General features: G+C 30.0%; 3 protein-coding genes across 3 annotated transcripts; all 3 read right to left on the minus strand.

Annotated features, from left to right (window-relative positions):
- Positions 1-340: 340 nt before the first annotated feature.
- On the minus strand, positions 341-2,416 carry LOC125817022 (uncharacterized). The gene has a single exon (XM_049496610.1). The coding sequence runs from the start codon at positions 1,990-1,992 to the stop codon at positions 460-462; it is 1,533 nt and encodes a 510-aa protein (XP_049352567.1). The 5' UTR covers positions 1,993-2,416; the 3' UTR covers positions 341-459.
- A 4,648-nt stretch (positions 2,417-7,064) lies between these two features.
- On the minus strand, positions 7,065-7,241 carry LOC125817048 (60S ribosomal protein L38-like). The gene has a single exon (XM_049496636.1). The coding sequence runs from the start codon at positions 7,239-7,241 to the stop codon at positions 7,065-7,067; it is 177 nt and encodes a 58-aa protein (XP_049352593.1).
- Positions 7,242-14,392: 7,151 nt separating this feature from the next.
- On the minus strand, positions 14,393-14,764 carry LOC125817132 (secreted RxLR effector protein 161-like). The gene has a single exon (XM_049496699.1). The coding sequence runs from the start codon at positions 14,762-14,764 to the stop codon at positions 14,393-14,395; it is 372 nt and encodes a 123-aa protein (XP_049352656.1).
- Positions 14,765-16,621: the final 1,857 nt, after the last annotated feature.

The following is a 16,621-nucleotide window of genomic DNA, read 5'->3' on the forward strand; positions in this document are numbered from 1 at the left end:
TCAGGAACATGGAAGAATTCATTTTCCATTCTCAATCAACTATCTAATCTGGAATCAATTGAAGGAAGCAAGCAAAGCTTATTTCTTCAAACAAGTGTGTAAAAAAACGAATTGTCGAACAAGAACAAACATGAAGATGAAGACTATTGAGTAGAGAAGAGGTAAGGGGAACAAAGTGTTAGCACAAAAATTCTAACATCATAATCCATTAAAAGCTCAACTTGTTTGAATTGAAAGAGAGAGGAATATCCTTCGATGAGCTTAACTTCAAGCCACAGTATTTAATCACAAATATTGTTGTTGTAGAAGCAAACGCATTGAACGTAATTCTTTATATGGGGCAAACAGTACATACATACGAAAATTTAAAGTAAAGGAGAGAATTTTTGGCCTGTTGTGTAAGAACTACAAATATATAAGAACTAAAGAGCTAGGGAAACTAGACTGTATTATTGATGATTACCACCATTGATGAACAAGAACTCCACTTTCTCTTAGAGAAGTGAAGAGATCCAAACACTGGCTATACGTATTCGGATACTTTGAAGACCTCTCCCCAGGGCAGCATTTCTGCCACCTATTGTAATGGCATTCAAGAAACACTTCATCAATCAAGCAAATTGCTCCTGTTTCAATCAATCTCGGGATCAAATCGAATTCAGTCCCTTCAACATCCATCTTCATCACCACATAATCCTTCTCCGACACCGCGCTCATCAACCATTCAGCAAAGTCAAAACCTTGGATTACATCCACCTCACTTGCAGATTCACTAGAAGATTCAACAGGTTGAATTCTTCCCATCCCTCTTCCTTTTGCCACATCTTTATGACCCGGATCTTGATTAATCTCAAACGACAACGTCTCGTTCTTAACCCAAGCTGCATATGGCAACAAAGTAACCCCTTTCTTCTCCTTATACTGCCCATGGAAAGTCTTGTCAGCCTCAACAGCATATATCTCAAAGGTCTTGTTTTGCTTAGGATACTGTTTCTTGAACCAACTCACAATGCTTGAACCATAACTCCTCGAACCAACATCAACATAGACATATCTCTGCTTAAAACTAATATCCGCCATGGACGACAAGTACTTAATGCTCTGTGCATTCTTCTTAAGTGTAATCCATGGTTTCTTAGGTTCCTCTTTAATCAAAGGCTCAGCTTTTTTAATCAGTTTCATTTTATAATCGGGAACATGACGACAATTGTTCTTGGAATCACTCACTTTTTCTTCAACAAATACATCCTTTTTCATAACAATCTCACGAATAGTCGAATCGAAACCATCAATATTCCTAGACTTAATCAATGTACAACAATTAAACAAATGAAGGAATGAATTGAAACTGTATGTATCATTAGAACCTGTATGGACAACCAAAAACCCTTCGGGTTTCAGAGTCCGGCAAATCTCCGCCGCGAAATCTCCCGGCTTAAGTGACTTATCTATCATTCCGGCACCGGAAAATATGAAATCAAATGTATCATCTTCAAAGGGTTGTTTAACAGCTTTACCTGTAATCACCAAAGGCTTTGAACCTTTCTTGTAAATCCCAACGGAATCGGCAACCCCAATTTCCCTCAACGCAAAAACATCAGCACCCATCGGAGTTTCAACGCAAAGGGTTTTCGAATTTGGGTTCAAAAAACCCTCCGCAACAAGATCCTCAAACACCGAAGAATAAAACTGGGCCGACTTTTGGAAATCTTTGTTCGCCCATAGATCGGGAAGTTTGGGCTTCGCCGGAGCAGATTTTCCGGCAGTTTCGGTGGTCATGACCGCTGATACAGACCCAGCGAGCTGTCCGACGCCGGAAATAACATTGAGATTTTCCGGTAAAGAGAAGAAACAAAAATCGCCGAGGTCACAAGTTTCCCCTTTGAGAGTCACCACATAAGCAAACCGACAACAGACAATCACAACACAAAAAAGGCATAAACGTACCAAAACATTCCTAAAAAATCCCGGTTTTCCCGTACTATGATCCATCAAAATCGCTCCTTTTACTTTTCAAAAATGAATATCTACAACGAATTTTTTGCAAGTATATAGAAGAAGAAAAAAGAATGGGTACCCAAAATTGGAGAGGAGAGAAGAGGGGTTTTCTGAAAAGAATGGATTACCGGGAACAGAAACGAGCAGAGGTATGATTACCACCGATGAGAGAACGATGAGACATAGGTTTTGAAAAGGGTATAAAGAAAGGAGCGAAATCAGTAAAAGGGCCCAACATTTTGCAGGAGAAAATCACTCTTTCATAGATTTCTTCCAGCATTCCCAAACCCAAATTCAATTGTTTTTTGTTGTTTGAGTGGATTATTGAGATTCAAAGAAACCCAATTCTTGAAAATTTGATGATTTTGGATGTGAAGAGAGAGAAAGCAAAGGCGAGAAAACTGTAATCCTAGCAGAGAGAGAGAGAGAATGTAGGAAAGCGAGTTTATGGAGGGCTGGAGATGAGAAAAAGCGTGTGAAGCGGACGAGTATTTCGGGCGGGTCGGGTCGGGTGGCAGAGGGGTTTTGGGTAAATTTACTTCCATAGGATTTGGGTTTGACTTTAGAAAATATCAGTATTGGATTCTATTTCCTAAATTTTAATACTAGTAAACTAATTTCATTAGTAAGTACTATTTTCTAAATCTTTTCAATTTTAAATTGATTGTAACAAAGATAGAAAATAAATATTGCTTTCGTAATTTAATTTATGAGATTTTAGAAGAAATTATTCGACTAATTTTATCTTAATAAAAAATGATTAATGTAGAAATTTATATTGCACTTTAACTTTTGCTATTATTTTTCTTTTATATATATCAGTTTTTAATTTGTGATCAATCATACATAATTAAACGAAAATTAAATATTTAAAAATAAAAAATTAATAATAATAAATATCTATTCATTTAATTATGTGTGATAATTAAAAACTCATAAATCGAATCGATGACGTGGCACTCATAAATTGACTAGACGGTTTAGAAGTGGGTTTGGGTTTCCAATTACAATTTTGCCCACATGCAGATGCTATGCCAGCTCATATTCAAGTCATATACGCCTTCATTTTGTATTTATTTTGCTTTCCTTTTGGTTAAGCATTAATTATTGGACGCGCAAAGAAAACGGATTCCTTTTAATGATTGGCTACTCTTTCTTTTCCCTCTATACTTTCATTCCTATAACACTTTTCAAAAGTTAATTTGATTAATTTTCAAAGTTATAAAATATTAGATTACATTACATTAATTTGATATTTTAAACAAAAATAATTAGATATTCAAAAATTATACAAAAAATATTATAAATTGTAATATCTTCATATCAATATGATAATAAATATATCATAAAATGTTAATTAAACTTTTTTATTGCTCGACTCTAAAAAAAGAAATAATGACAACTAAAAGAATGAACGAATGGAGTACTTTTTTTTAAAAAAAAACTTGTTATACATGGACTATTGTTACGTCCCGCCACTTCACAGTTCAAATTTGGCACCGGAATAATGGGAAAGAATCTAGAATTGTGGAGAGGTTAGTAGAACACTCTAGAATTCCCTAGAGAATTTTCAAGAAGACTCTAGAATAACTTAGAAGCTTTCTTAGAAAGCTTTGGAAAGTCCTAAAATGTGTAGAGAATTCTAGAGAAGGGACCAAAGTGTAAATACTTTAGAAACTTGTAAAGTAAATATTAATTACACTTTAACCCCTAGGTTGTAGTATAAATAGATGTGTCATTCATTTGCAAGGCACCAAACAAGTTGTAAGCAATTTTCCAAGCAATATAAAGCTTTCTTCCAAAATTCTCTAAGTTTTTCTTTGCATTCTCTTAGCAGTCTAACTTCAAAGGGCTTACTTGAGTTTACAAGATCGTGAAAGATTCGTGAGTAAGTTGTCAAATACTGCACGAAACATTAGTGAGACTCTAAGTCCGTGACACTACACTATATATATAATGTTAAACTATAATAATGAAATGTTCAAGTTAAGAATATGCATTTATTAAAGATAATAATGCTAATAATAATAATAATTACTTGGATTGGCTTTAAGTAATCTTGTTATATGGAGTAAAAATTAGTTGCACACATTCAATGCATATTATTAAATCTACTCTAGTCTAGAGGAGAGAATTGTTAGTAGTAGTTTAGTAGTAATACATTGATTAACTTCCTAGAGTTCAATATAAATAACCGTCTCTAGTAAAATTAATTGAATTGTAGAAAGTGTACCTTCGACACATCCCATAATAAAAAAGTGGTAGAAAGATGTCAAAATCAATACTATGTCAAAAAAAAAGCCCAAACACATACACAACCCATCAAACTTGCCTTCATTTTTCATTTTGGCACTCCAACTTAGTCTTATTCCATTTTAATCCTTAAATTTTATTTTTTCTGTACCATATAAACACTAATACTAATTTTTATGATTTTTTTTATTTATGTTCTTCAATTGAAAATTTTTATTTTAAAAAAAATAGACGTATGTCTGTTAATTTCGTAAAAAAATTAAACATTCGTAAACGAACATAAAAATTTTCAAACAATAATATTATTTTTTGAGATTTCTCTGTATTTTTGCATGAAAGTAAATTGACGAAAGTTCTTTGATTTTCTTTCTTAAACATTCAATTAAATTAAATAACACTACTTATTTATTATTTCTTATCATCTAGGCTATCTAAATTTAACGCAAATACTCACTTTTTATTTTTAATATAAATCAATACGAATAAAAAAACTCATCTTCAATACGAGTATAAAAGACTCTTGTTCATTGCTAATAACACTACTAAAAAATATTAAAACTCGACTAATTTTAATTTGTTAGATTGTCGGTGATTTTTAAGAAAGAAAACCAACATAATTTCGTCGATTATTTTTCACATTAAAAAACATAAAACTCTTAAAAGGAAATTATTATTTTTTTAAAAAATTATTTTTTGTTAATTTTTATTTTTTTAAAACTAAAATTAACTGACACATGCCGATTGAAAAAAAGAAGTTGCAATTGAAGAATATATATAAAAATAAAGAAAACATAAAAATAGTATTTCATGTTAAAATGGTACATAAAAAATGAAGTTTAAGAGTTAAAATGGAACGAGGCTAAGTTGGAGTGCCAAAATGAAAAATGAGGGCAAGCTAGAGGGGGTTGTATATGTGTTTGGCCAAATCATAACATCAGTTGGGAGGGTTATATGTTATTGATAAAAATTAAAATTAAATTAATTTAATCTCTTTCTAATTTAGCCTTATTAAAATATAATACAATATATATTTATGTATTTGGTTGTTATTGATTTTGATTTGGTTATTAATCATATATGAAAAATAAAGAAACTATTCATTAAAAAAAAATAGTCATTATAGAACTTTTGATTACTGAATTTAATGTGAATAAAACCCAAAAGTGCACGGAAGAGACTCTCAGTTTTCCAAAAACTATCATAGACACTCATATACATGAAATTAACAAAAATGTTCACTCTTCGGCTTTTTTCCTTTCATAAATAAATGATAAATAAATTTTGATGATTAAAAATTATTCATAAAATTATTGATATATTATGCATGTATAATTAAAAATATATGAATGTAACTTATTGGTTTGGTTCAATTTGGTTCGACATCTTCTAAAAAAAAACTTTTACAAAATGAAAATTAAATTAAAAATAATTGATTCTTAAATTTGTAAAATCAAATAAAATTCAAATAAAATCAACTTTATAGAACGTCATGTAGGACGAATGTGTCTCTTTGTTCAATTTTATGCAAGTTTAAGTGTTTATTTGTGCACACTCAAAATTAAAGATAATATGCGTCAACTAAAACTAAGTAAAGAGTTATGTTTATGTATTATGTCGAATAACAATTGTTTATTTTTATAATCATTATTACAAATTCACAATAATTACTACCCACGTATAAAAACAATTTTACTTATTTATTTTCATTATTAAAATAAGAATACATATAAAGCAGTGTCACCTTACTGGATTTATAAAAAATGTACTAAGAATTGAATATGGAGAAGTGTGATTTGTTGTAAGTTTAGAGGTAGAATATGATTAAATGATTGATTATTCCACGAGCACTAACGTGTCATATTATGGTGCCTTCTCTGCTGCATAAAATCTGTCAATATAAGAACATGGGCTACTAGCCTACTATTATAGCTTCTCTTAAAAAAAAACAAAAAGAAGTTGCCAGAGATTGATGTGGGCCCACTCACCTGCTGTGGTCCCACATTTCCCATAGTTTACATTTTACAATAAAGCCGGATTTAACGCCATTCCCATAGTCTAAATTTCCTCTTTTCGTCATTTTTCTTGTTAAAACTATACATTTTGTTTCATTTTAGGTGATATTATTTAATTTAAAAAGGTGTTTTAAAGATTTTTTTATTTTAAATATTTATGTAGTTATAAATTATTCTATTAGGAATAAAATAAAAATTTTAAAGTTAACTATTTTTAATTGTAGTAAGATGATTTTTAGATGAATTAAAAAAAATATGTCAAATAAAATAAGACAGAGGAAGTATATTATTCTATCAGTTTCAATGTATGTTATTGTTCTATTGTCCAATCTGTAATACTAAGATAAGATGCTTGGAATAATAATTTTGCGGAACTTCATAAGAACAACAAAGTTTAAAATATGGAAATGGGTCAAAAATACCTCTTCAATTTTAATTTATTGGTTGACTTATATCTTTTCTGTTAAAATAAAGTTGTTCTTGTCCCTACCGTTACAAAACTTATCATTCATGCCCCTCCTTGGACGGAAATCTTCAAATCAATCAAAATTAACCCAATTTTTAAGAAAACATAGGTGTGATTTTCATAAACTCAATTTGAAAATTAGATTGAAACAATACAGTGAATTTGAAATCTGATTTTTCAGGAGAACACTACACTTGTTTTGTTATAGAAATGGAGGAACGAGATGAAGATGAAGATTGGAGAGCAGCAATCAATGAAGATTGGCGGAACTGAATTACAAATTCTACATTGCGTTGTAACTCTATAAGAAAAACATAAATATTTTTTCACACGTCTTATACGCTCAAACATGAAGGAAGTAATTGCTTCAATTTGTCAGTCTTCTCAAAGTCGGACACATAGCGTGTATGAAGATACCTAGAGAAGCAAACCTTGAACTTGGCCATATCCTTGTTCTTCTTGGTCTTGACAGTTTGTGCATCAGTCATTCGGTCTGTCACACGAAATTTCATGATCTCATGAATTCACTTCGCATTTTTGGGAGGGGAAAGTGGTGATAGGAGAAACGACGAACTCAAAGAGAGGTTTGAAGATTTAATTGTTATGCGTTTATTTTATTTTTAGGGAAAAGAGTCTGAAAAATACTCTAATTTGGCTGAAATTGTTGTTACGATTCCAAACTTTATGGAGGACCTTTTACCCCCTGTACTACTTAATAGTGTGTTTTAAAGGTATATATGTGCCCACATGGACACAAAACTAGTTATAATGATGCAATATTTATGATGTCCACATGAGCACATATATACTTTTTAAAACACACTATTAAATAGTGCAGGGGGTAAAAGGTCATTTTCAAAGTTCGGTATTGTTACAATAATTTCGGTCAAAGTTCGGATTTATTTCAGACTTTCTTTCCCTTTTCTTAATACAATGGATACGATTTAGGTTAAAATAGATAATTGAGTAATTTTAATTAAAATCGAGTTAATTTTTGTTAATTTGAGAATTTCCGTCCAAGGAGAGGCACATACAATAAGTTTTGTAATGATAGAGGTAAGAACAACTTTATTTTAACGATAAGGGAATAGTCAACCAATAAATCAAAGTTATGGGGTATTTTTGCCCTTTTCCCTTTAAAATATACATTTTCAAAATCAAAAGTTACAACTAATAAAAAAAATATAATATGCAATAAAACAGAAATAATATTGCAAAGAAGAAAATTGAGTTCACTGAATACACAATATACCTTAAGAAAATCATTCCTCTCAAATACTCAAAATTAATGAAATATATTCTCACAAAATAGAACTATTTTATTCACTGATATATTGATATTTCATACCTAAAAATTTACTAAATACCGAATAAAAAAAGAAGAAGATGGATGACAGGGACATGTTGCAAGGGATCAACGATATCTTCTAGTAGAGTCCATATGACAGAAAATATAATACGTATTATAATTTCATTGGTTGCGATTTATAAAGTCATTTAGAAACGATTATTTTTTTCGCAATATTTTACTTTCCCACCATAAAGAAAGGAATGTCTTTCAATTTGCTTACAAACACATTTATTCACTATATGACATTCGTTTTATTTGATTTATATTAACCTGATATAATTTTAAAAATAATAATATTACAAGTGTAATTTGCTGAACTCTAGAGTCAAATAAAATTAATTGATTGACTTGTATTAAGTTGGATATGATGATTTGATAGATAAATTAATAATTTATAGTAATAAATTAAATTGCACTTAAAATATTAAACTTCTTTACTTTGTGATTATTGTTAACTAAACCAAAATTAGATGATTTTGGTAGTTAACAAGTAAATGTAGTTAGTTGTGTTAGGAGCTGGTAAACAGTTATCCCTCGCTCACTCTAAAATGTGAAAATGTTGGTAGCCGTTGGGACACAGAGACTTGAAAGAAAAATCCAACCTTTTTTCAACCATTTTCTGGTAAAAAAAAAATCACTTTTCACTGATTTTATTGCTGGTAAAGCTACTTATAGTATTGTTTAAATGACGATATGTTTTTAACATGATTTATTTTTATTTAAAAATGCGGAAAATAAGAATCTATTTCAATCGAAGATTCTTCAAAAACATCTTTTATCTCTATAAGATAGAGGTATAGTCTACCTACATTCTATTTTTTCAGATAAAATTTGTGAAATTTCATTAGATATGTTATTATTATGGGAAAAAAGACAAATATATTCCCGAACTGTCGAAAATGGTATGCAGATCCCTCCGTCATACTATTGGGACATTGATGCCCCTGCCGTCTAAAAACTAGAGCATATATGCCCTTCACTCTAACGGAAGACTAAATAGGGACACGTGGCGCAATCTTATTCGTCGATCTGATATTTAATCGGCAGATAATATTATGACACGTGTATGTCTGTTAGTATAAAGGGTATATATGCTCTAGTTTTGGACGGCAGGGGCACCAATATCCCAAAAATATGACGAAGAATATCTGCATACCATTTATGATAATTCGAGGATATATTTATCTTTTTTTCCCATTATTATTGGAGAAAAGAGATCTACAAAGCAAGATTAGCAATGAACTAAAATATCCTTTCAATAAAAATAAAAAATAAAAAAATTATAATATCCCCACTTCTCCAAATATTTGAGAAAAAAATAATAATAATGGATAGTATAACAATTTTCAATAAGTTTTGTCAGTAGTTATCCTATTTGTCATCCTTTGCATTTGAGGTCAGTCATCTTACTTAATATATTTTGTAAACAAATTTTAAAGTGATAAAAAATAAATTATCACAAATAAAATATGATTTATCGATAGAAAAATGTAGGTACAAATCTGTTCCTCTCGGGATTCTATTCTCATAAGATTTATCGATAATTCGAGGGTCGGTCGTTAGTGACGTATTTCTCGATCTAAGATGATTGATTTTGATCTCTGTATAAATATTCCATAAATTTGTGGAATTTTTGAGATTTTGATCTGTTTATGAATATTCAATGAATTTGCGGTGGATTTTTTATGTCTTTTCAAGGGAATATAGCACCATTTATATAGGCATGAACTAGTGTTTAGAGTTGACTAGCCTCTAAGAATTTTAATTAGAATTGAACACACTTTGTAGAGTCTCAACTCGAATTGAACACATCATGTACCCCACAAAATTTCAATGTCTAGAGTAATTTTTTGTGCATTTTAATAATATATAAAAATTATATTGTCAAAGTTTATATATAAAAAAATTCCTCCATTACTATTTGTTTATTTTGATCTTTCCTTTTCATCCATTTTAAATAAAAAAAACCCTTTTTTTCTTTTTGACAATTTTTTAATTTTAACTTTTCACATGACATATTTAAGGTATAGAATAAGATCAAATAACTTTTTGATACATTTCATGTATTTATCATTTAAAATCATAAGATTTAATTTTTTTTTTTGCTTTTTAAAATTTTATGTCAAGTTAAAGTCTGACAAATAAATCAACACAGAGGGACTAATTTTTTTTTAAAAAAAACTATAAATTATGGAATTAGAATTATTAGGTATTGTGATGAAGGAAAAAAATAAATTAGTATGGGTCATGTGAGTTTGAAGAAAAGTTTCTGAAATTACACTCGTGAATTATATCTCCTTTTGATGTATCTGTTTGTTGATGTAAACTCCAAAGTCTAAATAAATTGCTAAAAGTGGTCCCTTCAAGACCGTTGGAAGATTGGAATAACAGGCTCCTTTTATTTCTTTGGGATCAATTCATAGATATTTTGGACGTGAGTTCTCTAAGTATTTTAAATCACATATAAGTAAAATATTTTAAATTACGATCGTAATATATGTTCAGGTTAAATTTCACATATTTTATCTAATTTCATAGAATATATGTCTTCTCTCATCGATAATAGATAGCAGATAAAAATTAGATAAATAAGATGAGACTTAAATTCAACTCATGAATCCATTTGTTTGAGCTATATTGTTAAATTTGGATTTTGCATCTTGTTAAACAGTTTATATTAATATCTTTTAATTATCACTAGCATAATATACAAATCAAATTAAACATCATGTTAAGCTACGTGGTTAACAAATATCACCATATACATTTATTTATGGACATTTATCACCATATTAAAGTTACTACTTTGAAGTTTTAGTGTTTTACATCGGAAATTCAAATTTGAAGAAATAACATTTGGGTAAAAAAAAAAGATACGATGAGACTTTCCTATAATAATCTTATTTGTCCAAAGTTCTTATACATGTATACTCCCTTCGTCCCTAATTACTTGTCCGCTTTTATTTTTTAAATTGTTTCTAATTATTTGTTCATGTTGACAAATCAAGAAATGACAATTTTTTTTACCTATTATACCCTCAATTAATTACTTTGAAAAATATAGAACTTCTTGAAAACCTTAAGTTTTTAATTCATCCACTTCATAATTAATAGGGGTAAAATGGTAACCTCGTTATATCAATAATTATTTTCTTAATAGGTGTATCGATTTAAAAGTGGACAAGTAATTAGGGACGAGTACCTAATACCAATATGGATATTAGATTTTATTGGATTGTTATTGATTATAAACCACCATAAGATTAATTACAAAATTAATAAGGTAGACTGTGTGGAAAACAAGAATAACACAAAAAATCTCCAAATTTCACCTTTTAATTTCTCCTATTCCAAGTTTTCAAGAGTTTTTTATGTTCCAAATTTCTCTTCGGAACTTAACAAATTTATTAAAATGATATCTCCCATAAAATATCAATAATAGGCTACTTTTTTATTATTATAAAATATAAAATATTTGAATAATATTATTTCAAAGAGATAATTTTACAAATAATAAATCATTAACTATACTTATAGGTCATAAATATAATATAATATAAAATATCAATTCTATTTTTTGTTTTGTTTTGCACATCATAGTAACATGATATTGAAGAGGATGATAAATAACTTATTATAGAAAAGAATGAGGGATATATATAATTATTGGGGCAACCAAACAAGGGGACACCCATATATTATGAGGTCTACTTTTGTTTGAAGAATAACTTCATTCAAAAAGCATAAACTTTAATATGCTAGAACAACAATCATTATTTTTGGAATAATGTCCACTTTTGTTTTAAAAAAATCTTTCTCCCATCCCAATTTTAATTGCTTAGTAAAAGTGCTAATCTCAACCCTTCTCGGCGTTATTCTCGCAATCTTCTATTTTTTTTCTTCTGGATTTGGTAAGAATCAAGTGTTTTAAAAAGTTGGGGCGTTAGGTGAGACATTTTATATTGCGGAGAGAGGCGTAATCTCAGAGACACGGGATATAAGTCTCACGAATTTCTAGGGCGTGTATATTCAATTTTATAATTTCATCTCTTAAACCAATTTTTTGGATTAATTACATAAATCCCACCTTTTAGTTTACTTATTACCATTATCCCCTATAAGTTTTACAAAACTCCAAAATCCATCATTTTCACGCATCAGATTAGTGTATCATGTATAAAATGTACATTAGATTAGTGTATCATGTATAAAATGTAATGTATCTTACTTAACGATTAATGTATCTCACGCATCAGATTAATGTATCAGCGCTTATATTATTGTATCCGTTTGAGGAATTTCTGTAATTATAAACTTTTAAGGGATAGATTGTAATTTTGCCTTAAAAGTATGTGATTTCTGTAATTTGCCCTTTTTTCATAAATAATTTTATTACTAAGAAAATAAGCAAAAGTAGAACTTTTAATGATTTTACAAATAAATATTTAAAAATAACCAATAATATAGAAAAAATAATTGTAATTATTATTTGAGAAAGATATTAATAAACCAATAAAAGCGTGTGAAGAGGACGAGTATTTCGGTCGGGTCGGGTCGGGTGGCCGAGTGGTTTTGGGTAAATCTACTTCCATAGGGCTTAGGTTTGACTTCCGAAAAAATAAGTTTTAATTCAAAATCGAATCGACAAAAGACACTACTGAATATTAATTATGTATTAGTATTGGATTAATCGGCTAAATATCGTCTTGTTTTGGTTTGCAATTTTATGGTTTTGATTATTTTACCTTTAATTATATAATAACAATAATTTTAAATATTTTATCAATTCTATTTCCTAAAACTTTAGTAGTTGTAATTTCATTAGTAAGTACTATTACCTCCGTCCACTTTTAATTGTCATAGTTTCCTTTTTTTAGAATCAAATGATAATACTTTGACTAACATTTTATGATGCATTTTTCATCATATTGATATGTAAAAAAATTGAAATTTATAGTACTTTTCGTATAGTTTTTGAATATCTAAATATTTTATTTAAAATATCAAATTAATGTAATCTAACTTAACTTTGAAACTAAGTCAAATTGACTTTCGAAAAGAGCAACATGACAATTTAAAGTGGACAGAGGGAGTAATACAAACTAGCTATTTTGCCTCTTTATTATGATATTTATTATTTTTTCTATTTTCAATTTTAAATTTTAATTGTGACAAAGATAAAAAAAATTAATATTACTTTCGTAATTTATTTTATGAATTTTTTTAGAAGGAATTATTCGAGCAATTTTATCTTTAAAAAAATGATTAATATGAAATTTATATTGCACTTTAACTTTTGCTATTATTTTTCTTATATATATATATGTATTATCAATTTTTAATTTATGAACACACATAATTAAATGAAAATTAAATATAGGGTTTAGGGTTTAAAAATAAAAAAATTAATAATAAATTTCTATATGTTGTAAAACAAGAGGAAAATGCAAAAATACTTAAACAAGAAAGTAAGGCAAAGTGTGATGGAAAGTATAAAATTGAGAGCCTTATTTTAATCTCTTCAATGTGTGTTTCATAAGGGTGAAAAGACTACCCTTTTATATGATTTAGAAAGCACCCTTTTACATCTTTTAACCAAATATGTAGCACAACTTTAAGTCTTACATTAAATAGGTTCATTACGTTATGTTATTGATGAAAAGAAACATCCACAATTCAATGGTTTTATAACACTCCCCCTTGAATGTTTATATATATTGTACCTCGTTAAAACCATACTAGGGAAAATCCAGTGGGAAAAAGCCTAGTGAAGGAAAAAGAGTACATACATCTTGTAATACGCCTTGAGTGTTGCCTCATTAAAAACCTTACCAGGAAAACCCAATGGGACAAAACCTTGGCTAAGGAAAAAAGAGTACAACGCGTATTTTACTCCCCCTAATGAAAACTTTATTTGATATCTCGGAGATGACACATTCCAATCTTATATCTTAACTTCTCAAATGTTGACGTTGGCAATGCCTTAGTGAATAAATCTGCAAGATTCTCACTCGAACGAATCTGCTAAACATTTATCTCACCATTTTGTTGAAGATCATGCGTGAAAAAGAACTTAGGTGAAATATGATTTGTCTGGTCTCCTTTTATATATCCTTCCTTTAATTGAGCGATGCAAGCAACATTATCTTCATATAGTATTGTTGTAGTCTTTGTTTGCACAGAAAGACCGCATAATTGCAAAATGTATTGAGTCATTGATCTCAACCATACACACTCTCGACTGGCTTCATAAATGGCTATTATCTCTGCATGATTTGAAGAAGTAGCAACTATTGTTTGCTTCATCGAACGTTATGATATAGTTGTACCTCCATATATGAATAAATAGCCTGTCTGAGATCGAGCTTTATGTGGGTCAGACAAATATCCTGCATCTGCATAACCGATCAATTCTGACTTGGATGCATTAGAATACAACAATCCCATATCAATTGTTCCTTGAAGATATCTGAATATATGCTTAAAACATTTCCAATGTCTTCTTGTTGGACATGGCTGAATCTCGTCAATAAACTTACTGCAAAAATCTGGTCGGATATTATTAGCAAGATACATTAGTGCCCCAATAGCACTAAGATATGGAGTTTTAGCACCAAGAAGCTCTTCATCCTTTTCTTGAGGTCGGAATGGATCTTTATTTATGTCAAGAGATATCACAACCATCGGGGTAGTCAATGGGTGTGATTTATCCATGTAAAATCGCTTCAAAATCTTTTCAATATATGTTGATTGATGGATAAATATTTCATTTACCAAATGTTCAATTTGAAGGCCAAGACAAAATTTTGTCTTTCCAAAATCTTTCATTTCAAATTCTTTCTTCAAACACTCAACAACTTTTGAAAGCTCTTCCGGAGTTCCAATGATGTTCAAGTCATCAACATAACATATATTATTACAAATTCAGATTTTGACCTTCGTATAAAAATGCAAGGACAAATAGGGTCATTCTTATACCCTTCATTTAGCAAATATTCACTAAGATGATTATACCACATTCGCCCTGATTGTTTCAATCCATATAAGAATTTCTGAAGCTTTATTGAACAACTTTATTTTGAATTTTCATATGCTTCAGGCACTTTGAGTGCTTCGGGGATTTTCATAAAAATATTGTAGTCTAGTGAGCCATATAAATAGGTTGTGACAACATCCATTAGATGCATTTCTAGCTTTACATGAATTGTCATATTTATTAGATACCTGAAGGTAATTGCATCTACCACAGGAGAATATGTCTCCTCAAAATCAATGCTAGCCCTTTGCGAAAATCCTTGTGCCACAAGTCGTGCTTTATATCTTACGACTTTACTATTTTCATTGCGTTTTCACACAAAAATCCACTTGTACCCAACTGGCTTGACACCTTCAAGGGTTTGAACTATTGATCCAAAAACTTCACGTTTTTCAAGTGAAGCCAATTATGTTTGAATTCTTTCCTTCCATTTTAGCCAATCAATTCTCTGTCTACATTCATTGACAAATATTGGTTCCAAATTTTCATCTTGTTGCATTATTTTAACTGCAACATTATAGGCAAAAATATTATCCACCACAATATTATTTCGATTCCACCTTTTTCTCATCGAGATGTAATTTATAGAGATGTCCTCATTCTCATTATTTTCAGGTCCATGGACCTCCTCTTTGGTGTCATCATTTATTATGTCTCGGAGCTCTTCATGAGCAATTGCCTCCATATTATGATCATCTTGATCATTTATTCCTTTCCTTTTCCGAGGATTTTTATCCTTGGAGTCAATTGGTCTACCACGTTTTAAATGTGGTCCAGACTCATTTGCCTTAACATTTTGTCTTATCGGGACATCAACTCGAACTTGAGCATTAGCAGCTGGGATATATGATTTAGTAACCCGTGGAAGGTTAGTGAACGCGTCCGGTAGTTGATTTGCAATATCCTGCAAATAAATTATCTTTTGGACTTCTTGCTTACATTGATTTGTTCGAGGGTCTACATGAGACAGTGAAAGTGAATTCCAATCTATCTCATTTTCCAACTGCTTTTGTTCTCCCCCTAATGTTGGGTATACTGATTCATCAAAATGACAATCAACAAACCTTGTCATAAATAAATCTCCAGTTCTAGGTTCCAAATATTTTATAATAGAACGAGATTCATACCCAACATATATCTCTAACCTTCATTGGGGACCCATCTTTGTGCATTGTGGTGGAGCAATTGAAACATATACCGCACAACCAAAGATTCTAAGATGGGAAATGCTTGGCTCCTGACCAAAAATCAAATGTAATGGGGAGATGTCATGATAACTAGTTGGCCTTATACGCAAAAGTGCCGCTGCATGCAAAATAACATGCCTCCAAACCGAAATAGGCAACTTTGTTCTCATCAACAATGGTCTATCTATCAATTGAAGACGTTTAATCAATGACTCTGCTAAACCATTCTGAGTATGAACATGTGCAACAAGATGTTCAACTGTTATTCCAGTGGATAAGCAATAATCATTAAATGCCTGAGATGTAAACTCACCAACA

Source organism: Solanum verrucosum, unplaced genomic scaffold (assembly GCF_900185275.1).
Source record: "Solanum verrucosum unplaced genomic scaffold, falcon-dt-bn FXZP01000094.1, whole genome shotgun sequence".
NCBI lineage: Eukaryota > Viridiplantae > Streptophyta > Magnoliopsida > Solanales > Solanaceae > Solanum > Solanum verrucosum.